Source organism: Nycticebus coucang, chromosome 16 (genome assembly GCF_027406575.1).
Source record: "Nycticebus coucang isolate mNycCou1 chromosome 16, mNycCou1.pri, whole genome shotgun sequence".
NCBI classification, from domain to species: Eukaryota; Metazoa; Chordata; class Mammalia; order Primates; family Lorisidae; genus Nycticebus; species Nycticebus coucang.
The window spans coordinates 90,642,497-90,667,574 of NC_069795.1; the positions used below are offsets into that span (position 1 = coordinate 90,642,497).

The window sequence follows — 25,078 nt, forward strand, 5'->3', positions numbered from 1 at the left end:
GTCTTGCCCCCATAAAGTGTGACACACACTAAGGCCCCACCCTCCTCCCTCCATCCCTCTTTCTGCTTCCCCCCCCCCATAAACTTAATTGTCATTAATTGTCCTCATATCAAGATTGAGTACATAGGATTCATGCTTCTCCATTCTTGTGATGCTTTACTAAGAATAATGTCTTCCACTTCCATCCAGGTTAATACGAAGGATGTAAAGTCTCCATTTTTTTTAATAGCTGAATAGTATTCCATGGTATACATATACCACAGCTTGTTAATCCATTCCTGGGTTGGTGGGCATTTAGGCTGTTTCCACATTTTGGCAATGGTAAATTGAGCTGCCATAAACAGTCTAGTACAAGTGTCCTTATGATAAAAGGATTTTTTTCCTTCTGGGTAGATGCCCAGTAATGGGATTGCAGGATCGAATGGGAGGTCTTAAATAGGATTTAACTTACTTTGCAACTAATGTTATAGCCACTCTGACACAGAGTTGCTCAGTGTGAAACAGAAGAGTTAGTTCCTGGAATGGTGAAGGGATCTGAGGAAGGACAGAGCTGGGGACAGGCAGAAGTGCAACCAGCGCAGGACTGAGATAGTGAGGGTGATAGGACTGCGTATTTGTTTACAGGGCCATGGTTGGTGTTCGAGGTATAGGAGGCAGAGTTCAGAGGTGTGGGGGTCTGGGGACAGGGTGAGCCATAGGGGAATGGGGCTGGGCGAAAAATTCTGCTGATGGTTTGGGAACTACATGAGCATGTGTAACTCATCTAAGTGATGTAGGTAACTGGAATGTCCAAGTATGGATGTGTCCTCAAGACTGGGAGGAGGTGGTAGGAATTCCTTGGTGGGAATGGAAGGCACATGGGGCAGGCCCTCCATCCTGCAGGGGATGTTTGCTAACTCTCGGAAGTGCAGATTCTGGTCAGAAGCAAAAGCAAAGGGACCAGGAAGGACAAGATTTTTCATTCACTTGTTCATTCATTTCCCCAAGGGACTGAGCTCAGGCTTGGTGCTGAGCACTGCTCTAGCCCAGGGACGCAGTGATGAGGACCCACAGCTCTGCCCTCACTCAGCTCACATTCTGGTAGGGGCATGTTTGCTAAACTAGTTAGCAAATGAGAATGGAATATGATTTCAGGTTGTGACAGAGCTAGGGAAAAAAAGCAAGATGGGGAAGATGTTAGGGAGCGGTGATTTTTAGATTAGGGGGAGCTTTGGGGAGAGCCTGTCTGCAGAGGTGGCCTTTGAGCAGAGACCTGGAGTGAGGAGAGAGCCTGGTGGGGCTTGTAGGCGAGCGAGCCAGGCAAAGTGCTAGGAGCTGGGGCTCAACTTCATCCCATGTAACTATTAGACTGTAGATATTTTCAGGGCTGCTGTGCTCACTGGCCCAGACTCTATTTGGGGTTAATACCAACTCACTGCCAAAGTATTGGCTCACTGCTGTGACACTGTTTCTACTGTAAAATATAGATCTTAATAGCTACCCCTGTTTTTACAAGGATCTCATGAGAATTTGTCAGCCTCTTTCTAGAAAGTATTCTTATTACACTATCTCGCCTGCATGTATGCTAAGGGGTAAATCATTAGCAACTAACTCAGCAGTGTTCTCAGAGAGCAAAACTTGGGCTGCTCCAGTTGGTCCTGACACTGAGTTGACCCCTTCCCCCTTCCAGATGACCTTGTGACCTTGAACTCCTGGTGACTTTCTTGGTTTTCATGTACTGTTACACTCCAGGCTCACTGGAATACAATAGCTAGGGCTGGCTCCCAAAGCCCTAGGTTCTGGTCTCTTTTGCTGAAAATCTGTGGATCTAAGCTTTGCTCAGGTGTTTCCATGGACCCTGGATGAGTGGGGGGAGAGTAGTCCAGGGGGGATATGCAGGTTTCACCTTAGTTTCATCTTACCCATGTTTAGCGTGGTGTCATGGCCTGCACAGTGCATTTAAACAGCAGAAAATAGGTGAAGCAATCTCAGAGGAGAGTAGAGAAATTCTGGGACTTGGGGAGACACAACTGGCAAAAAGAGCCTGGAGGGAAGGACACTGTCTTTAGGGCACTTCCTTTCTTTTTCCTACCCAGTTGGCTGCTCTTCTTCCTCTGCCCTCCCCAGGCTCCTGGAAGCCCCTTTTCTTGTGCAGGTGTCAACTCACACGAACAGAAAGCCAGATGTGCCTGAGAATCGACCTGTAACTAAAGATTGTCAGTGGTGCAGGAGTGTCACAGCCCAGCGCCTTTGCCTCCTGTCAGGACAGCTCTGACGTGTACACTCCAAAGGTCTGGGATTCAGCGGGATCAGGCTGAAGTGACTTTCGTCTTGTTTAGCTTCCTTCACTCCCTGTCCTCCTCTTCTGATCCCTTGTTAACTTGCACCAGAGAGTCTGCTTCTGGGGAATCCAGACACCCAGTCACCTATGGGCTGAGCAGGGCAGGATCTGGTGATGGTGATTCCAAGAGATAATTCAGAAGTTGCATCCAGCAGTGACAGGCCAATTAAGAGTCTGGATGGGCAGTGCCTATGGCTCAAGGAGTAGGGCGCTGGTCCCATATGCCAGAGGTGGCAGGTTCAAACCCAGCCCCGGCCAAAAAACCACACACACACACACACACACACACAAAAGAGTCTGGATGACGCCAGAGAGTTCAATAATGTGACACATGGGGAATACATTGACTTCATTTAAGAGCCCTTCAGTGTGCAAGGCATTGAATTGGATCACACATATATACCATTGGATCATATGTACACACACACACACACACATACACACACGTATATAATTTAACATTAAAACAGCTCTCCGTCAGACTTTCCCAGTTTTCCTCTGAATGTTCAGGAAAATTCACCTTTTGCTGATCCCACTAATCTTAAAATGGCATTCTAGGTGCAATAGCATTTCTAAATCTCATGTTAATGGGTCTCCAGAGATGTTACGTCAGTTTTGTGATGCTTCATTTGTACCCATGACCCTGCCCACCCTCTCCTCCTGAAGGTCCTATTTTCTGTGTATTCATGTTTGAGTGATGGTCACTTTACCTTCTAAGATGATTGTAGATCTGGGTGACCCCCCACACCTGGTGCTCTAGAAATTCGTTGTCTAATACAGTAGCCACTGGCCACCTGTGGCTATTGAGCATTTGAATTGTGGTGAGTCTAAATTGAGATGTACTTTAAATATAAAATATACGTGAGGGATTTTGAAGACTTAATATGAAAAAGAGAATGTAAATGATCTTATTAATGATTTAAAATATTTCTTACATGTTGAAATAATATTTTTCAACATGTTTCAATAATTTTAGGTATATATTGGGTTAAATACAATGTATTACTCAAATGGATTTTTATCTTTTTACTTTTTAGCAATGTGGTGATTAGAACATACTGGTGACATACATGGCTCATGTTACATTTCTTTTTTTTTTTCTTTTCTTTCTTTCTTTTTTTTTTGAGACAGGAGTCTTACCATGTCACTCTTGGTAGAGTGCTGTGGCATCACAGCTCACAGCGACCTCACAGCTCACAGCGACCTCAAACTCTTGGGCTTAAGTGATTATCTTGCCTCAGCCTCCCACGTAGCTGGGACTACAGGCGCCACCACAACCCCCAGCTATTGTTTTGTTGTAATTTTCATTGTTGTTTGGTAGGTCTGGGAGGGATTTGAACCCGCCAGGTCCAATGTATGTGGCTGGCGCCCTAACCACTGAGCTACGGGCGCGGAGCCTCATGTTACATTTCTGTTGGGCAGTTGCTTTAGAGCAGTGATTTTCAATGGGCATGCTATGGCACACTGGTGTGAAATGAGAGGATCTTAGGTGTGTGATGAAAATTTTTAAAGATCATTAATTAAATTACTTTCAAAAGAAGTTCAAAACACAGTAAGTATATTATTTTTTTCACTTTTTTTTTTTTAGTTTTTGGCCAGGGCCAGGTTTGAACCCACTACCTCTGGTATATGGTGCTGGTCCCCTACTCCTTTGAGCCACAGGTACCACCCCTTTTTTTTTTGTTATCAACATAATTTAAGTGTGCTGTGGAAGTTTGACTCTAGGTTCAAGTGTGCTGTGAGATAAAAACGTTGAGAAACACTATTCTGGAGACTCCCAACAAAGGCAGCCAGAGAGTGAGCTTGGCCAGCTCCTCCATGGAAGGTACGCTGAGCAGAAAGAAATCGTGTGGTGGTTGTGAGGGAAGGAATCCTCCCAAAGTCAGAAGGTAGCAAGGCAAGCCCTACTTGACACCACTTTTAAAGGCTCACAATTGTGCCTCTGCAGACAGCTCTGTGCTGCTGGCCAAGAGGATTTACGGCTAAAAAAAGTAGCTTGTAGGGCGGCGCCTGTGGCTCAGTCGGTAAGGCGCCGGCCCCATATACCGAGGGTGGCGGGTTCAAACCCGGCCCCGGCTGAACTGCAACCACAAAATAGCTGGGCGCCTGTAGTCCCAGCTACTCGGGAGGCTGAGGCAAGAGAATCACTTAAGCCCAGGAGTTGGAGGTTGCTGTGAGCTGTGTGAGGCCACGGCACTCTACCGAGGGCCATAAAGTGAGACTCTGTCTCTACAAAAAAAAAAGTAGCTTGTAGATTGGTACCTGCCCAAACGACATCATGGCTCCTCTGGTCCCAGGCTGGGATTTATTAACTTTGCAGGCCCCGGAATTCACATTTGCTCCTTCTTTCCTGCTGTCATGTTCTTGTGAGGAGGAAGAGACCAGTTGAGGGAAAAGAGAAAAGGAGAGAGATAAGAAAGGTGAATTATCATTGATTACAATAACAAGGGCAGAGGAAGAAGGACAGAAGGAGACCATAGGGAGAGCTCATTGCCAGCCTTTTGACTTTTTAATGCTTGCTCTGGAGAAGTATAAGCCGTTAACTTTGTTTTGTAGATTAGGAAAAGTGGAAAATAAACCCATAGTGAATTTCCAGAGATAAACAGGAGGTAAGGGACAGGGAGGAAGAGCAAGAACTGAGATGTGATCCCCTCTGTGCTGGGTTGGCAGTCCTAGTTTGGGGAGTTCCATTCCATCACCAGGGCTCCTCTGGGACCTTCCGGTTTCAAAGACTTGGATGGGAGATGATGGTTCTCTAAGGCACCTGTTCATGTGTTTGCAACTTAGAAAGTCCAGTGACAACTGGTTGGATAAGTTCCCTAGCAGTGTGGTTACTGCCTCATAAGTACATTTATGGGAAAGGGCTCTGGCATTGTCACAGGCCCCTTAGTTCTGTTTGGGTGCAGTTAACACTTGACTCCAGTGGCATGCATCACCTGCAAACTAAAGTGAGAACACACCGTTAAAAATGTTCTCTTGGAGTCCTGCCTCTGCTTATCAACCTTCAGTGGCTCCCTATTATGCACTGAATATAAAAACCTAACCCCTTAGCCTGCCTCCAGGGCCCTTCACCGTTTGGACCCAGGTTATCCTTCCAGACTGCTTTCTTACCACTGTCTCTTACATACCCAGGGTTCCCCCCTGAATACCACACCTGCTCCTTTCTCTACATGCCCCAAACTCATGCACATTTATGTCTCTGCACACAGTACTTGTTGGAAGTACAATTCATCCTAAGGCAACATTGCTCTTCTGCTATGGACCTGTGAAACTGAACAAGTTATATGCTTTTGAAATATAATACAATGGTGCAGTGATTTGCAACTGGTGTGCCACGGCATTCTGGTCTGCCATGAGAGGCCAGAATGCCGCGCCGTGAAATTTTTGAAAGATCATTAATTAAATTATTTTCAAAAGAAGTTCAAAGCTCAGTAAGTATATTCTTTTTTCACTCTTTTTTTTTTAAATCGACATAATTAAGTGTGACATGGAAGTTTAACTATAGGTTCAAATGTGCTCTGAGATAAAAAAGATTGAAAAACATTGCAATAGTGGGAAGTGCATAGGATAGATATTCCCATTCTAAAAGGGAGAAACAGAAAAGAAGAAGCAGTGATGGGTCCTGAGAAAGTCTAAAACCTAGCAAGGTAAATCCCATTTGATTTTAAGACTTGAGAATATTCTGTTTGGTGTGATGTTCTACCCTCCAGGCGCACTGGGGTGGCAGCCTCCCCTACCCCCATGGCTATAGGTGGGAGTTCTTTCCCACAAGGCTCTGGAGGGGGCTGTCTGGACTCTTGAACTGAGGCAGTGACCTTGATGCTTTCAGAATCATCCTCAGAGTAATTTCTCCCTCTTCTTGAAGAATACGTAGGGCATGTTTGCAGCTAAGTGTCTCTCTCTTTCCATATTGTTAAATCCAAGAAGTCTAGAAGGCCGATGGTCTTTCTTCATTTGTCGTCTCCCTTCAGTCCGGAATGGCAATGTTTCTGGACGTGTAATCTCATAAACATTTTGTCAAATGGTTGACCAACCACAGGCTTGGTGTTCTCTTCAGATTATGCTTTCTCAATTTGTGTGATTTTGTGATTTGTCAAGTCTTTAATTTCTGGTTCCTTTTTGCTTAAAAATTCCTTCTTCAATTCTTCTCTCTCTCCTTGTGTTTTACTATAAGCAGTTGGGAGAACTAAGTGGCTCCTTCAGCACCTGTTCAGAAATCTCCTCCAGGAAATAGTTAGCTAAATATCACCACTCATGAGTTCTGCCTTCCACAAAGCACTGGCACACGGTTCAGTCGAGCTCTTTCACCTTTGCTCTTTGAAGTTTCTAATACGGCATTTCTCATTTTTGTCTGAGAGTTCACCAGAATAATCTTCATGCTCATATTTCTACCTGCATTCTGTTCATGGCAATCTAGCCTTCTTCTAGCTCCATCTATTATCCATCTCTACATTTTTGGCCATTTGTCACCCCAGTACCTCACTTCTCAGTACCAAAATCTGTCTTAGCGGGTTGCCATAACAAAATATCACATGTTAGATGGATCAACCAACAAAAATTTATCTTCTCACAGTCCTGGATGCTGCAATTCTGAGATCAGGGTGACAGCATGGTTGAATTCTGGTGGGGGCTCTTTTCTGGCTTATGGATGGCTGCCTCCTTGCTGTTCCCTCATGAGGGGGAGAGAGAGAGAGAGAGAGAGAGAGAGAGAGAGAATATTCTGGTCTCTGTTTCTCTTCTTATAAAGACCTTAATCCTATTAGTTTAGGACCTCAACCTTATGACCTCATTTAACCCATCTCCAAATACAGTCACATTGGGGAATAGAGTTTCAGTGTATAAGTTTTGGGGGACACAATTCAGGCCAGAGCACTGCCTACTGTTTAGATCCTTTCTGGCCCTAGCCCAGTATCCTGAGTGCAGTGAGTATTCTGCAAACGCTTGGTGAATCAAAAGAAAATGAATTCCAGAGTTTCCAAGGGCAGCTTGTGGAATTGCTGGAGTCTAACAGCCTCTGGGAGGGCAAGAGAAAGTGAACAGGTTTTCGTGTGAATGAGACTGAAGGAATTATCTCGGCTACAGGTATTAGGCACAAGCCTCATGGGATAAGCATGTTGTGAGGCTGTTATTCATTCTCAAGAGAAATTCTATCTAGCCTTTCATGCTAAGAACAACAATACTTCTTCTGAGCATTCAGGCTTGTCAAAAGCATATCACAAGAATTGTGAATTGTGTAGCTGACCATGTGCAGCAACCGTGCATGTCTAGCCTCATTCATGGATTATCTTCATATTTTATAACTCATGTTTTTCTGTCTTCTTTCCCCTGCTTTTAATTTATGCGAGCTTGCCATATTTTTGGCACTATTTAAATTTTCAGAATTCCAGACATTTTTTTCAGAAGCATGATATGGTTTAATTGTATTTTAGAAACACAGTAGAACCTTTGTAAGTTGACCACCCAGGGAATGTAACAAGCTGGTCAACATACGGAGGCAGTCAACAGAAGGAACTAGGCCTGTTCTTCTGATACATACATGTGGGTGCATATCTGGTCTACGAAAATTAGGTCAACTTAAAGAGATGGTCAACATAGGAAAGTAGTCAACTCTGGAGGCTCTACTGCAAGTAAAATTGCTCTCACATTACCTAAGTGCATTAATAGTTCAAATGTCAAAATCCAAGAAGTATGATAAATTCACACATGAGCCTGACATGGAGTGAAAAAAGAAAAAAAACCTCTGTATCTCTACTTATCAATTAGTTATGGAGTTATTTCTTATAAAAACACTTTTAAAATAGGTATTAAAATCCTCATTACAAATGAGAAAACTGAAACTCATACATACAGATTAAGTAACCTGTCCAGCTTCTGAGTTGATGGAGCTGGTGTTCAAATCTTGGTCTATCTAATGCTAAAACCAACATCCTTTTTCCCCCATGTTTTTTGCTTATTTAGAGGCTAAAGATTTAAAAGTCCAGTTTTGGGGAAGCAGTAGGAAAAGAATAGTCCTGAGGTGAGACAGAGTAATGATCCTAGGGAGTTCTGTCCCAGGAGGCTCCCAACTGTGACTGGGAACCCATAGATAAGGGCTCAAAGGCTTGGCCTCTGGGGTGAGTAGCAGCTGCAGGAGCTGTGCAATCCTGGGGGGCATCTGGGCCCCAGATGGTCCTGCCAGGGTGTGGGGCCAGGCTCCAGGCCAGAACAGAGTGGGTTTTTGTAAAAAACAAGAACCAAGTGAGAAACCCTTTTTGGGTGCTGGAAGTAAAAAGACAGATAAGGCTTGGGGCCCCCACAATTCTCCCAGACAAATCTCTTGTACTTTGAGCCAGTAAATGCCAGTAAAACAGATCTGAGACTGGCTTTGGGGAACACAGCTGGCCATGGTGGAGCAGGACAGTTTAATTCTGTTCAGTGAACATGGACTGAGTGTCTGATGTGTGGGGGTGCTGGAGAAATGGGGAGCCATCAGTACAGGTCCTGGACTTGAGAACCTCCTGTTCCATGAGGGCAGATGAGTCTGAATAGGGATTTCCTGAGGCCTGGAACCAGGGTCCTGGTAGGATTCACCTTTACACATTTCTCTTCCAGGGCCATGTTCTGCAGTGATTTGAAGGAAAAGTATGAGAAGAGGATCATTATCAAAGGGGTCGATGCAGAGACCATGCACACCCTTCTGGACTACACCTATACCAGCAAGGCGTTGATCACCAAGCACAACGTCCAGCGGGTCCTGGAGGCTGCTAATCTCTTCCAGGTGCGTGAGCAAATGGGCTTCGTGTTCACATCTGAAGCTGGTGGAAGCAGTGATTCCCTAGGTAGACTTGCCTAGACTGGTTCCCTGTTCCTTAGCTGTTTATAGTTTCACCACACACACACACACACACACACACACACACACACACACACACACACAGAGCTGGGCTTGTGCTTACTTCAAAGTTGGAAGATGCTCATTTGGAGATTTTCTGAAAGGTGGTGCAATGGAGCCAGGGGAGCTTGGTGACTACAACCCACACTTGCTTCCTGACGCCAGGGGCAATGACTACAACTGGCAGAAGCCTAACTGGAGCTCAGGGCTTCAGTAAGCCCTTCACACACACGGCTTCTAATCCTTAGCTCAACCTGGGGACGTGTTTACTGTTTCTGTTTTAAGGGTGGGGCAAATAAGCCAAGTGGAGAATTAGTGGAGAATTCGGTCGATTTGAACCCTGGGCTTTGTAAGTCCAGGGTCCACGTCCTTGCCAGTCTCTCAGGCAGCAGTGTCTACATTCTGGGGGAAGCAGGACCTTATGAGGTCAGCATGTTGTGGTGGCTGTGAAAGAGAGCCATTGAGAAGGAAGAGGTATAGAAGATTATGTAGAGAACCCATAGAATTTTTATTTTAAAGTAACATTTATTGCTCCCATTTGATCATGTTTGCTTCAATCTGATTATACTAATTATATTTAGCTTCATAAAATAATTAGACCCATAGATGATATCAATTACACCCAGTTGTCACACAGGTCTCATCCCAAGTTGCCATCTTTGTCTGAGTTTAATTACACCACTGAACTCCATTCCATTGGGGTAAGACAGAGATCATCTCATTGCCTAGTTGTGGAGCCTGAGGAGAAACAGAGTCCAGAAACAGGTCAGGTCATTCCCAGGGACAGGGACAAGCGTCAGATCTTGTCTATGGTGTGGGATTTTGGGAGGTTCTGTCTAGTTGGTCATCACAGTTGAGGGGAACAGAAAACCAAAGTCTGGGAAGGTGGGAACAAGGAGTCCAGGGTTCAAGACCACTAAGTAGAATTAGCTTTGTTGAGGCTGTAGTTTGGGCAGGATTTATGAGGTCTAGCAAAGAGTGGAAAGAGGCAGGAAAATCAACCACAAAACAGCTCTAGTGAATTCTGAGTCAGACAATTTCATGGCTTGGTTTCCCCAGCGTCTTAAAGCACTTACTTCCATCAGTGCTGGTCTTGCCTTCCCTGGCAGCTAACACCCCCACACCCTTTTCTCTGTCCCTTTCTGCCTCACTGACCAGCATAAAAGTGTCCCTTACTGTGTGGAGGGAGGGACTCAGCCACTTCACATTCAGCATCCTCACCTCAGCCTGTCTGCCTACTGCTCCCACCATCTGTCTCCAGGGAAACGCTTTCTGTGTTAGAGATCTAGTTCAAATTTTGTTTTTTCCCCTCGAACATTCCCTAAAAGGCAAATATTTCCCATCTGCACTGCCTGAAAAGGGCCAGTAACCTTCAGCAGACTCCTCCCGTTTACCACCATTCAGTCTAGCCATAACTGCCATTGTTATTTCCAGGCTAATCTCCTTTTCTGGGCCCCAGACAGGGTTGCTGACTTGTTTAAAGATGAACAGCAAACACTGACAATAATAATAGTAATAGTACTTATTGCTTCCAGTGTAGTAGTGTCTGACCCCAAAGTAGACACTCAATGAATACAAATTTCATTGAGTACTTTCTATGTGCCTTGAGGACAAAGTTGGGGCTAGTAGTCAGGTCTCCTATTTTTCCCACTAGCTAAAATCAGGTCCTGTACAATAAGCTAAGAAGATATATTTTTCCATTCAAAATGTGATTTTCATTATTTTTAATGCAACAGCATTACGAACTCATTACAGAAAAATTAGAATCATATACAAGCAAAAAGAACACCACTTACCAGTGGTGTGATAGTGGGCAAGTCATAATGTCTTTGTTTCCGTTTTAGCAAAACAAGGATGATAATAGAGCCTATTACATGGAGTTGCTATAATATTTATAAAATATTAAAAATAGTGCCTGGTACATGGTAAATGCTATCCATGTGTTTGTAATGTTATTACCTATTACATCTGTATTTTTGAAAAAATATAGTGTCCTATTGGACATACTGTTTTTAATCTGTTTTACAAAAACTGTAATCATCTTTTCATGTTAGATGAATTTTTAAAACTTTTAAAATGCACATGCTAAAGAAATAAGTACAAATGTTCAAAGTAGTTCATAAAAACAGCTTTGTAGTGGGTTGAATTGTGTCCCCTAAAAGATATGTCTAAGCGCTAACGCCTGATGCATGTGAACGTCACCTAATTTGGAAATAGGGTCCTTGCAGATGTAACTCAGTTAAGGGTCTCAAGATGAGTTCATACTGGATTTAGGGTAAGTCCCAAGTCCAGTGACTGGTGTCCTGATTAAAGGAAGCAAGGGAAATTTGACACAGAGACGCAGAGAGAAAGTCATGTAAAGATGTCGGCAGAGATTGGAGTTATGCAGCCCCAAACCAAGGAATATCAAGGGTTGCCAGCAGCCACCATAGCCATAGGAAATAGCGATGGAACAGATTCTCCCCCCAGAACTTCCAGAGGGAAGGAACTCGCTGACAACTTGACTTTGAACCTCTACCTTCCAGAACTGTAAGAAAATAAATTTATAATTTTTTAGGCTGCCAAGTTTTATTAATTTGTTATGGCAGCCCTAGTAAACTAATACAAGCTTAAAGAGTCAACTATAGCTAAAAGTCTTCAAACACAATAATCGCTTATTCCCACTCTGTTCTTTAGCCCACTCTTCTGGAGCAACTGATTTCACTTGTTTTAAATGTTTCTTCTTTTGCTTACTTCTTAATTTTCTCGTATTATCTCTTTGAGACTGTCATTCCAACTCTTTTATTATTATCTATTCTCTCCTCTAGAGCTGTAATTAGTTAGGTGTTGGACCTCCTGTATTTATTTTTTCTTACCTCCTCTCTCCTATTGACCATCTCTAGTTTTTTTTTCCCCATCTCTAGTTTTTTTGTTCTATGCTGCTTTCTAGGTGATTTCTTCGAACTTTACCTTTCACCTCCTCTGTGAAATTATTTATTTCTGCCACTACATTTTTAGTTTCTATGAGTCCTTATTATTTATTTTGGTAGATTGCTACTCTCATTTCTCATTCCTGTGAAGCTGTTAAGTTGTTGTCTGCTCTCTCTTTGAGTTCCCTTATCTGATTGTTTGCTTAGGTCTCCAACTTCCATCTTAGAGGATGTTTCAGTTTCCTGGGGCTGCCATAACAAATTACCACAAATTGGGTGGCTTAAAACATAAGAAATCTATTCTTTCTGAGTTCTGGAGGCCAGAAATCTAAAATCAAGGTTCAGCAGGGATGTCCTCCCTCTGGAGGCTCCAGGGAAGAATCTCTTTTTTCTCTTCCAGTTTCTGGTAGCTGTTGGCATTCCTTCACTTGGGGCTGTACCGCTCTGATCTTTGCATCCGTGACCTCTGCACGTCTTCTCTCCATGTGTTTTATAAAGACACGTGGGATTATATGTAGGACGCCCAGACAATCCTAGATAAGCTCCTCCTCTCAGGCTCCTTACCTTAATCACATCTTGTGCCACATAGAGTAATGTCGACTCTTTTGCCATATAAGATAATATTTATAAATACTGAGGATTATGACATGGAGTTTTTTTTTTTTTTTTTTTTGGTGGGACCACTATTCAATCCACTGCAGAGGATTTCTTCAAATACGCTTTTGATTATTTGATCCTTGGCCATCTCCTGGTCACACTTAAGATGGAGGACTGAATATGCTGTATGCTAGTTTTAAGCTTGGTGCACATGGGTCAGGATGAAAAGCTAGTCATCTGGAGAGTGGGACTTTCATATGTCAGTATCTGTTGGACTTTGCTGTTAGTGTTCTGGACCAAGTGTGGGTGCAAATCTTTACTTAATCTCTGTATTTTCAGTATGATTTCACATGTGTCTTCCTTGGTTTGGGGTGTCCCTGAATCCAGAACCATCAGTCTGGGTTCTCCAGAGAATAAACCTTCTCCTCCAGAGGGAGTGGGCACCAAAATTGTTGGACTACAAGAGGTGGAAGGACAGTCAGCTTAACTCCTTAAACCCATACCTTGCTATCATCCCCACTTATCATTGCCTTCCTGCTTTCTTGACACTTTAATATTCCTGTTTTGGGGGGCTCTGAGAGACAAACTTGTTCCTCTTCAGGCACTTGTTCCAACCTTCCTCTTCTCAGCAAAGACACTAACCAATCTCCATACTCTGCGGTTTGAGGTTACTGATGTCTCCTGGTTTCATTGAAGATGGAGTTTATGTTTCTGTTTTTCGTTCTCCTTTCTGTTTTGGGTGATTTTTCAAGAGAATTATAAAAATGTGTTAGCTATGAAAGACTAATATTTTATAAGCCATGTCGCAAATATTCTTCCACTGGTCATTTGGCTCAAAATTTTAAATTAAGGCTTTTTTAGTGTATGAAAGTTTATAACTAAGAGTAGCGCCTGTGGCTCAGTCAGTAAGGCGCCGGCCCCATATACCGAGAGTGGCGGGTTCAAACCTCAGCCCCGGCTGAACTGCAACTAAAAAATAGCTGGGCGTTGTGGCGGGCGCCTGTAGTCCCAGCTACTCGGGAGGCTGAGGCAAGAGAATCGCTGAAGCCCAGGAGTTGGAGGTTGCTGTGAGCTGTGTGATGCCACGGCATTCTACTGAAGGCGATAAAGTGAGACTCTGTCTCCACAAAAAAAAAAAAGAAAGTTTATAACTAATATTTAGTCAGACCTATTGATGATTTTCTTGATGAATTTTGCTTTTGGAGTGTATTTTATAAAGGCTTTTCCCATTGCTTGATCATATACTCATATACTTAATTCATTTATAATTTCATTTAGTCTTATTGTGTTTATGGCTTTGATATTTACATCTTTTAATACATGTGAAAATAGTTTGGCCTACGGTTTTCTTTGTCCTCTGCCTCCTTGTCCTCTTCCTTCTTTCGTTTTCTCTCAAGTGATGAGCCTTAATAAAAAGGCTGGTTTTCCTGAGAAAGTAGGAGAGGACAGACTCAGCACAGACGGCCAGTCTTTATTGCTGGTCCCCCTACGCTGCTAATCCCTCAAAACTTTTCAAGTCTCTTTCACTTTCTAGTCAAAAATTAGTAAGCATCTCTAAAATTGAGGCTCTTTTGCTCAGTTTTCCTATTGGTGTCAATTCTTATGAAAATGAAAGAAGAGTGCTGTGGGCTCCAGAGGGTCTGTTTAATCCACTGATTTCTTCCCCCTTCATTTGCTGTGAAGTCCCTGACATAGAAAACTGGGACGATTTTCATGCTTGAAGGCACCGTAAGGGGCAGCAATTTGTATATAGGTTGCTGAAATTATGTTGTGATTTAAAAATATTACTTCAGATGTTTAAAATGTACTCCCATTCCAAATTTGGGAACACAGAAGGAAAGGCAATGACCTTGCGCCAGTCTTTGCTGTTAGGGGTGTCCTGTTCCTTTTCGTATTCTGTGTATATCCCAGTCCATGTGAACATAAGTCCCACATGGTGCCTTAGGCACACTGTGCACTCTATTATGCACTGTTTTCACGTTATGATATATTTTGGAGATTTTGCAGGTCAGTATGTGTAGAGAACTACCTTGTTCTTTTTGATGGCCCCGTCATACTGGCGGGATTGCTTTAGACATGAAACACGTGCAGTATGGGTAAGGGTAGAGTGGCAGAGGGGAAAGGACGTGTGTAGGTGTGCCTCAGCTTACCCCCTGCTTCAGTCTGTTATTTTCTGTGTGGCTGTGGACAAGCTACTTAAGTTTTCTGAAACTCAGCTTTCTCATTATTTTTTATATTTTATTTTTTTGAGACAGAGCCTCAAGCTGTCACCCTGGGTAGAGTGCTGTGGCATCACAGCTCATAGCAACCTCCAACTCATGGGCTCAAGTGATTCTCCTGCCTCTGCCTCCCAAGTAGCTGGGACTTATAGGTGCCCCCCACAATGCCTGGCTATTTTTTGGTTGCAGCCGTCATTGTTGTTTGGCGGGCCCGGGCTGGATGCAAACCCGCCAGCTCAGGTGTATGTGGTTGGCACCACTTGAGCCACAGGTGCTGAGCCAGCTTTCTCATTTATAAAATCAGCTTTCAGCTTTCTCATTTATAAATTTATAAAATGTCTCATTTATAAAATGAGACATCTAAGAGGAAAGGCTCAAAGGACCTGTTCCTGGAGGTGGTGGGGGCCTCCAGTGCAATGATCTGAGACAAGTGGTGCTCCGTGAGAGTGTGTTGGGATCAAGACTGGCCCAGCTCCCACTCTTCTGGCCCAACATCACCTGGAAAACCTCAAACACTTGTGTCCATCAGGTGTCCCCGTAAAGAAGCTTCTGCCAATGACACAATGAATCTTTCAGCTTCATATGTGTCAGTGTTTGATCTCAATTATTTATTCCTTTTTATTTTTAGGTATAACTTACATTCTGTAAAATGTACACATCTTAAGAATTCAGCTTGATGCTTCACCCATGTAACCACCATCCAGATGGAGACATAGAACATTCCTGGCATCCCAGAACTCTCCCCATATCCTCCATAGGCAGTACATCCTCAGGGAACCGGCTGCTCTAGCATCTCTCCCCATGGGTTAGCTTTGCCTGTTTTTGAATTTCATATTGTTCTTTTTGAGTTCTAACCAGTATAGAGGGTCTAAATTTTAGGCTACAAATTTGAATGTATAAAAATACTGTAATTTAATCTGTTATTTTTCTTTTCTTGCATTTTATATTATTTATTCTTTTTTAATTTCAGATTAATATATGGGTACAAAGGACTAGATTGCATCGTTTGCATTTGTTGAGTAAAAGTCCAAGTTGTAGTTGAGCCCTTTGCCCAGGAAGTGTGCCTTATCCCCCTACATTGCCATTAGGTGAGAGCTTACCAAACCCCCTCCCCCTTCCCTCTCCTTTTATTCATCTCCTTCCCCACTACTTGAATTTACTTTTTAATCTTTTATTATTATTATTTTTTATTAAATTGTAACTTTATACATGGATGCATTTATGGGGTTCAGGGTACTGCTTTGATATACAATGTGAAATGCTTACATTGAACTAAGTAACACATCCATCACAATTATACTCATTTCTTAATAGTTTTGAAATGTACCATTGCATCATGCACATTAGTTGAGGTCCCCCCTAATACCCTCCCTTCTCTCTCTCTCCTCTTCCCTTCTACTTTCTGGGCTATAGTTATGTTTTGCCATTCATATGAGTGTGTAGGTGATTATATATTTCATAGTAGTATTGAGTACATTGGATACTTTTTTCCCATTCTTGAGATACTTTACTAAGAAGAATATGTTCCAGCTCCATCCAGGTAAACATAAAAGATGTGAAGTCTTCATCTTCTTTTATGGCTGCATTCCATGGTGTACATATACCACAATTTGTTAATCCAGTCATGTGTCGATGGGCACTTGGGCTGTTTCCATGTCTTGGCTATTATAAATTGGGCTTCAATAAACATTCTGGTGCAAATGTCTTTGTGGTAAAATAATTTTTGATCATCTGGGTAGATACCTAGTAGAGGAATTGCAGTATCAAAAGGTAGGTCTACTTTTAGTTCCTTGAGCGTTCTCCAAACTTCTTTCCAAAAAAGGTTGTATTAGCTTGCATTCCCACCAGCAATGTAGAAGCATTCCCTTCTCTCCATATCCATGCCAACATCTGTTTTTGGGATTTTGTGATGTGGTCTAATCTCACTGGAGTTAGATGATATCTCAAAGTAGTTTTGATTTGCATTTCTCTGATGATTAAGGATGATGAGCATTTTTTCATGTGTTTGTAGGCCATGCGCCTGTCTTCATCAGAGAAGTTTCTGTTCAAGTCTCTTGCCCACATAAAAATGGGATTATTTGTTCTTTTCTTATTGATTAGTTTGAGTTCTGTGTGCATTCTAGTTATCAGACCTGTGTGGCAAGCATAACCTGCAAAAATTTCTTCCATTCTGAAGGTTGTCTGTTTGCTTTACTTACTGTGCTCTTGGCTGTGCAAAAGCTTTTTAGTTTGATCAGGTCCCAGTAGTGTATTTTTGATACTGCTTCAATTGCCTGGGGAGTCCTCCTCATAAAATATTCACCAAGGCCGATTCCTTCAAGAGTTTTCCCTGCACTTTCTTCAAGTATTTTTATAGTTTCATGTCTTAAGTTTAAATCTTTCATCCAGTGAGAGTCTATCTTAGTTAATGGTGAAAGGTGTGGGTCCAGTTTCAATCTTCTACAGGTTGCCAGCCAGTTTACCCAGCACCATTTGTTAAATAGGGAATCTTTTCCCCACTGAATGTTTTTAATTGGCTTGTCAAAGATCGAATAACAGTAAGTAGCTGGATCCATCTCTTCTGTTCCAGACATCTACTTCCCTGCTTTTGTGCCAGTACCATGCTGTTTTGATCACTATCGATTTATAGTACAGTCTCAGGTCTGGTAGCGTGATTCCCCCTGCTTTGTTTTTATTGCTCAGTAATGTTTGGCTATTCGAGGTTTTTTCTGATTCCATATAAAATGAAGTATTATTTTTTCAAGATCTTTAAAGTATGACAATGGAGCTTTAATAGGAATTGCATTAAAATTATATATTGCTTTGGGCTGTATGGACATTTTAACAATGTTGATTCTTCCCAGCCATGAGCATGGTATGTTTTTCCATCTGTTAACATCTTCGGCTATTTCTTTTCTTAGAGTTTCATAGTTCTCTTTGTAGAGATCTTTTATGTCCTTTGTTAGGTATACTCCCAAATATTTCATCTTGGCACTACTGTGAAAGGAATAGAGTCCTTGACTATTCGGCTTGGTTATTGTTGGTATATATAAAGGCTACAGATTTATGGGTGTTGATTTTGTAGCCTGAGACATTGCTATATTCCTTGATCACTTCTAAAAGTTTTGTAGTAGAATCCCTAGTGTTTTCCAGATATACGACCATATCATCTGTGAAGGGTGAAAGTTTGATCTCTTCTGATCCTATGTGGATACCCTTGATCACCTTTTCTTCCCTAATTGCAATGGCTAAAACTTCCATTACAATGTTAAAGAGCAATGGAGACAATGGGCAACCTTGCCTGGTTCCTGATCTAAGTGGAACTGATTTCAATTTAACTCCATTCAATACGATATTGGCTGTGGGTTTGCTGTAGATGGCCACTATTAGTTTAAGAAATGTTCCTTCTATACCAATTTTCTTAAGTGCTCTGATCATGAAGGGATGCTGGATATTATCAAAAGCTTTTTCTGCATCAATTGAAAGAATCATATGGTCTTTATTTTTAAGTTTGTTTATGTGTTGAATTACATTTATAGATTTACGTATATTGAACCAGCCTTGAGACCCTGGGATAAATCCAACTTGGTCATGGTGTATAATTTTTTTGATGTGTTGTTGGATTCTGTTTGTTAGGATCTTACTGAGTATTTTAGCATCTATATTCGTTAGTGATATTGGTCTATAATTTTCTTTTCTTGTTGGGTCTTTCCCTGGTTTGGGGATCAAGGTGATGTTTGCTTTGTAGAATGTGCTGGGTAATATTCCTTCTTTTTCTATATTTTGGAAGAGGTTTAGTAGTATAGGTACTAGTTCTTCTTTAAATGTTTGGTAGAATTCTGACGTAAAGCCATCTGGTCCTGGGCTTTTCTTTTTTAGGGAGATTTTGTACAGTTGATGCTATTTCAGAACTTGATATAGGCCTGTTCAACGTTTCCACTTCGTTCTGGCTAAGTCTTGGTAGGTGGCGTGCTTCCAGGTATTGGTCGATTTCTTTCAGATTTTCATATTTGTGAGAGTAGAGTTTCTTGTAGTATTTGTTAAGGATTTTTTGAATTTCATCATTACCATTTCTGATTGATGAAATTAGAGATCTTACTCTTTTTTTCCTGGTTAGGTTGGCCAAAGGTTTATCTATTTTATTAATCTTTTCAAAAAACCAGCTTTTGGAATTTATTGATCTGTTGTATAATTCTTTTGTTTTCAATTTCATTTAATTCTGCTCTGATTTTGGTTATTTCTTTTCTTCTGCTGCATTTGGGGTTGAAGTGTTCTTCTTTCTCCAGTTGCTTGAGATGTTCCATTAAGTTATTGACTTCCTCTCTTTCCGTTTTCTTGAGAAAGGCTTGCAGTGCTATAAATTTCCCTCTTAGGACAGACTTTGCAGGATCCCAGAGGTTCTGGTTATTTTTGTCTTGATTGTTGTTTTCTTCCAAAATATGGTGATTTCCTTCTTAATCTCGTCTATAACCCATGTATCCTTCAGCATAAGGTTGTTTAGCTTCCATATTTTTGTATGGGTATGCAGGTTCCTGTTGTTATTTAGTTCAACTTTTATTCCATGATGGTCTGAGAAGATGCAAGGAACAATTTCCATTTTTTAAAATTTGCTGAGGTTAGATTTGTGGCCTAGGATGTGGTCAATTTTGGACTATGTTCCGTGGGCTGATGAGAAGAATGTGTATTCAGTTTTTTTAGGATGAAATGTTCTGTAGATGTCTGTTAAGTCCAGATGTTGAATGGTTGAGTTTAAATCTAAAATTTCTTTGCTTAGCTTCTTTTTGGAGGATCTATCCAGGACTGCTAAAGGGGTGTTAAAATCTCCAACTACTATGGAAGTGGAGGAAATCGAGTTGCTCATGTCTGTTAGAGTTTCTCTTATAAATTGAGGTGTGTTGTGGTTGGGTGCATAAATATTAATAATTGAGATCTCATCATGTTGAGTATTATCTTTAACAAATATGAAGTGTCCATCCTTATCCTTAATTATTTTGGTTGGTTTAAAGCCTATTGTGTCTGCCAACAGGATTGCAACGCCTGCTTTTTTCTGCTTTCCATTTTCCTGGAATATAGATGACCATCCCTTCACCTTGAGTCTATATCTGTCTTTTAATGTAAGATGCGATTCTTGGATGCAGCAGATATCTGGCTTGAGTTTTTGTATCCAGTCAGCCAACCTGTGCCTCTTTAGAGGACAATTTAAACTATTCACATTAATTGAGAGTATTGATAAGCCTTTCGAGAGACCGGTGGACATTTTTAATCCTTTTGCGACTGTGGAAGTTGGAATTTGATCAAAAAATTTTTGGGTGGGTTTACTTTTGTGGTGGAGAATTATGCTGGTCTTTATGGAGGATAGGTCTAAGAATGTCCTGGAGAACTGGTTTAGTTGTGGCAAATTTCTTCAACATGTGAATGTCGTTGACGTACTTAATTTCTCCATCATAAATGAAGCTCAGTTTAGCTGGGCACAGGATCCTGGGTTGAAAATTATTTTGTTTTAGGAGATTAAAAGTCGATGACCATCCTCTTCTAGCTTGAAAGGTTTCAGTAGAGAGATCTGCAGTTATTCTGATATTCTTCCCCTTGTAGGTAATGGTTTTCTTTCATCTGGCAGCTTTCAGAATTTTCTCCTTCATATTAACTTTAGTGAAATTGATTATGATGTGTCTGGGGGATGCCTTATTTGGGTTGAGTCGTGCTGGAGTTCTGAAACTGTCTGCTATCTGAATTTCGGAATCTCTTGGCATGTCTGGAAAGTTCTCCTTCATAATCTCATGGCACAGAGAGTCTCTTTTGTGCTTTGTGAAGCCACTTTGTCACTTTTGGGGATCCCTATAAGATGAATTTTGCTTTTCTTCAAATTATCTGAGAGCTCTCTGAGAGAGTGGTTTGTTTTTGCTCTCCATTTCTCTTCTTCTTTGAGGGTTTGGGAGTGTTCGAAAGCTTTGTCTTCAATGTCAGAAATCCTTTCTTCTGCTTGCTCCATTCTGTTACTGAGGGATTCTACTGTGTTTCTCAGATCTTTGAGGGATGCAACTTGTCTCAATGTGTCGAAATCTTTGGTCATTTGGTCTTTGAATCCGTTGAATTCTTGAGATAACTTTTGGAATTCTAATTCGATCTTATTTGCTATCCAGATCCTGAATTCAATTTCTGACATCTCAGCTATTTGTTTGAGCATGGAGTCTTGTGCTGTTTCTGCCCCATTGATCCTTGGGGGAGTTGATATACTCTGACTATTCATATTGCCAGAGTTTTTCTATTGATTTTACCTCCTGATTGTTTTTCACCATTGCCTCTGGCTGTCCTTAGAGTTGGGGAGGTGTCTCTCCAAGATTAGACCCCAGCGGGATCACTCTATTGTTGCTGGATCTTTGTAGGGAGTGACCCTGTGTAGTTCCTCTGGGACTGCTCTAGCTAGGGAGTTCTGGTTGTGGAAGCAGCTCTGGTTTGTGACACACCCGGATCCAGCAACAGGGCTGGGGGTGGTGCTCACAGTTCTGGGAGTGCCAGGCACCCAGTGACTTTGGCACAGAGAGCCCAAGGCTCCAGCAGTCTCTGGCCAGGAGAAGAGCTCTGCACAGAGGCAGGGAGGGCTCCAAAGGGCATGCAGCTACCAGAGTCCCTGTCCAGATGAATGGGCTAGTGTGGAAGCTGGGAGGACACAGGAGGGAGGAGGCAGGGTTGTGTGGCTCCCGCAGTTCCTGCTCAGGGAATGTGGAGGCCCGGTGGGTGCGGGTCACCAGTCGGGGGTCGCTGCACAGCTCTTATGGAGGTCTGGGCGGCACCAAGCCCAGGAGTTTGAGGTTGCTATGAGCTGTGACCTCACAGCACTCTACCCAGGGCAACAGCCCAAGGCTCCAGTGTGCCAAAACTGTCTCACTCTGCCCCTAAGGATTAAGGCTGTAAGGCAGCTCAGTCCCCGCCATTAGGCTGCTCAGTCAGTAGGTTACTTTGACCTGCCCAATCCTTGCTCTGAGACCCTGAGGGCAGAGCTTGCCGGGGCAGTTCTTTCTGCGCCCAGCTCAGTGGCTCAGTCTGGGGCCCCAGACAATGCCCAAAGTTCTCCACACTCCTGCTCAAGCTCTCCCCAGGGCAGTTCAACTGAGTGCCAAGTCCAAGAACACCGAAACAGTTCACAGGTAAGGCCTTTCCGGTTTGCAGTCTCACTGCTGCTTGTTCTTAGGGTTGCCGGCGTGATTAGGTCGATCGAACACACGCAACCACTTGCCAATTTTCCACTGTTTTTGTCCTCCTCTTGGGGTCCAGAAGTCCCTTGCTGGCTCCCTGTATCCTCAAAGGGATGATTATAGGCAGATCCCACCGGCCAAAGATGCCTGGAGTCTTGTCTCCCCAGACTCGCTGTTCCCAGTTGCAGGGAAGCTGTTACTCGGCCGCCATCTTTAATCTCCTCTCCTGTTTTTATTTTATTGATGTATGTGTTTATAGATTTGCATATGTCGAACCAACCCTGTAACCCTGGAATAAAACCAACTTGATCATGGTGTATAATTTTTTTGATGTGTTGTTGAATCCTGTTTGCTAAGATCTTATCGAATATTTTTGTATCGATATTCATTAATGATATTGGTCTATAATTTTCTTTCTTTGTTGAATCCTTTCCTGGTTTGGATATCAGGGTGATATTTGCTTCATATAATGTGTTGGGAAGTATTCCTTCTTTTTTTCTATGGTTTGGAAAAGGCTGTATAATATAGGTACTAGTTCTACTCGAAAGGTTTGATAGAATTTGGATGTGAAGCCATCTGGTCCCAGACTTTTCTTTTCTGGGAGATTTCATATTGTTGATGCTATTTCAGTGATTGATATAGGTCATTCAAGATTTCTAATTCTTTCTGGTTGAGTCTAGGAAGGTGGAGTGCTTCCAGGCATTGGTCCATTTCCTTCAGGCTTTCATATATCTGGGAATAGAGATTTTTGTAGTAATCATTAAGGACTTTTTGAATTTATGACCACTACTTGAATTTGATTGTGTTTTTTTTTTTCCTTCTGTGGGCATGCAGTAGTTCACTGTGTACAGAAAAACAAGTACACTGGATACTTGCTTTTCCATTCTTATGCTACTTTACTAAGAAAATGTGTTTCAACTTCATCCAAGTTAATATGAAAGATGTAAAGTCTCCATCTTTCTTTATGGCTGAATAGTATTCCATGGTATACATACACCATAGTTTGTTTATCTGTTCCTGAGTTGATGGACACTTGGGTTCTTTCCAAATCTTGATGATTCTGAATTGAGCTGTGGTAAACATTCTAGTGCAAATGTCCTCATGGTAAAATGATTGTTTTTCTTCTGGGTAGATACCAAGTAATGAGATTGTGGGATCAAATAGAAGGTTTACTTTTAGCTCTTTGAGGATTCTCCATACTTCTCTACAAAAAGGTGGTATTAGTTTGCAATCCCACCAGTAGTGCACACCCTTCTCTCCACACCCATGCCACAATCTAAAGCTTTGGGATTTTGTGATGTGGGCTATTCTCACTGAGGTTAGGTGATTTCTTAGGGTGGTTTTCATCTGCATTTCTCTGATTAGGGGTCATAGCAATTTTTCATGTGTTTTTTTGGCCATTTGTCTGTCTTTTTGGGAGAAAGTTCTGTTCATGTCTCTTGCTCAATGATAAATGGAGTTGTTTGCTCTGTTCTTGTTGATTTAACTTTTCTGTAGATTCTGGTTATTAGCTCTTGTCAGATTTGTAGTATGCAAACATCTTCCATTCTGAAGGTTCTTTGTTTGCTTTAGTTGTTGTACCCTTAGTTATGCAGAAGCTTTTTAGCTTGATCAGGTCCCATTTATTCATTTTTGCTGTTGCTGCAATTGCCAATGGGGTTTCTTCATAAAATCTTTCCCCAGGCTGACATCATCAAGAGTTTTTCCCACACGTTTTTTCTAGAGTTTTTATCATTTTGTGTCTTAGATTTAAATCTTTTATCCATTGTGAGTCAATTTTTGTAAGTGGTAAGAAGTGTGGGTCCAGTTTCAGTCTTTCACATGTGGCTAACCAGTTCTCCCAGCACCATTTATTAAATAGGATTCTTTTCCCCAGTGTATGCTTTTGTCTGGTTAATTGAAGATCAGATGGTGATATGCAACTGGTTTCATCTCTAGGTTGTCTATTCTGTTCCATAAATCTGTGTCTCTATTTTTGTGCCAGTACCATGCTGTTTTGATCACTATGGACTTGTAGTATAACCTGAAGTCTGGTAACATGATGCCTCCAGATTTGTTTTTATTTCTTAGAAGACTGTTCGCTATTCAGAGTTTTTTCTGGTTCAATATGAAATGAAGAACTTTTTTTTCAAGTTCTTCAAAGTACAATGTGGGTGCTTTAATGGGGGAGGGGTGCATTAAGTGTATAGATCACTTTGGTTCGTATGGACATTTTAACCATATTGATTCTTCCCAGCCATGAGCATGTTATGTTCTTCCTTTTGTTAATGTCTTCTGCTACTTCTTTTATTAGGGATTCATAGTTCTTTCTGTAGAGATCTTTTGTTAAGCATATTCCCAGGCATTTCATTTTCTATGAAGCTACTGTGAGGGCATTGTGTCCTTGACTTCATTTGTAGCTTGACTGTTACTGGTATGTGTGAAGGCTATTGATTTGTGGACATTGATTTTATACCCTGAGATGTTACTATATTTCTTGATCACTTCTAGAAGTCTTGTGGTTGAGTCCCTGGGGTTTTCTAAGTATGAGATTATATCATCAGCAAAGAGCAAGAGTTTGACCTTCTCTGTCACCACTTGAATACTCTTGATAGCTTTTTCTTGCCTGATTGCATTGGCTAGCACTTCCAGCACTATGCTAAATAGTAGTGGCAATAGTAGATGTCCTTGTCTGGTTCCAGTTCTAAGGGGAAATGTTTCAGTTTTACTCCATTCAGCATGATATTGGCTATGGATTTGTTGTAGATGGCTTCTATCAGTTTAAGAAATGTGCCACATATGCCCATTTTCTTAAGCGTTCTTGTCAATAAAGGAGACTGAATTTTGTTGAATGCTTTTTCTGCATCTATTGAGAGGATCATATGGTCTTTGTTTTTGCTTTTCTTTATGCAGTGAATTACATTTATGGATTTGTGTATGTTGAATCAACCTTGCATTTCTGGAATAAAGCCCATCTGATCATGATCTACAGTTTTTTTTTAGTGTGTAGC

General features: G+C 41.8%; 1 protein-coding gene across 3 annotated transcripts in view; it reads left to right on the forward strand.

The window, feature by feature from the left end:
- KLHL6 (kelch like family member 6) overlaps positions 1-25,078 on the forward strand; it is a 75,942-nt gene that overhangs the window by 21,431 nt on the left and 29,433 nt on the right. For all 3 annotated transcript variants that reach the window (XM_053565486.1, XM_053565487.1, XM_053565488.1), the window contains exon 2: positions 8,912-9,077. In XM_053565486.1, coding sequence (XP_053421461.1) covers positions 8,912-9,077 — 166 coding nt within the window. The remainder of the gene's footprint in view (positions 1-8,911; positions 9,078-25,078) is intronic.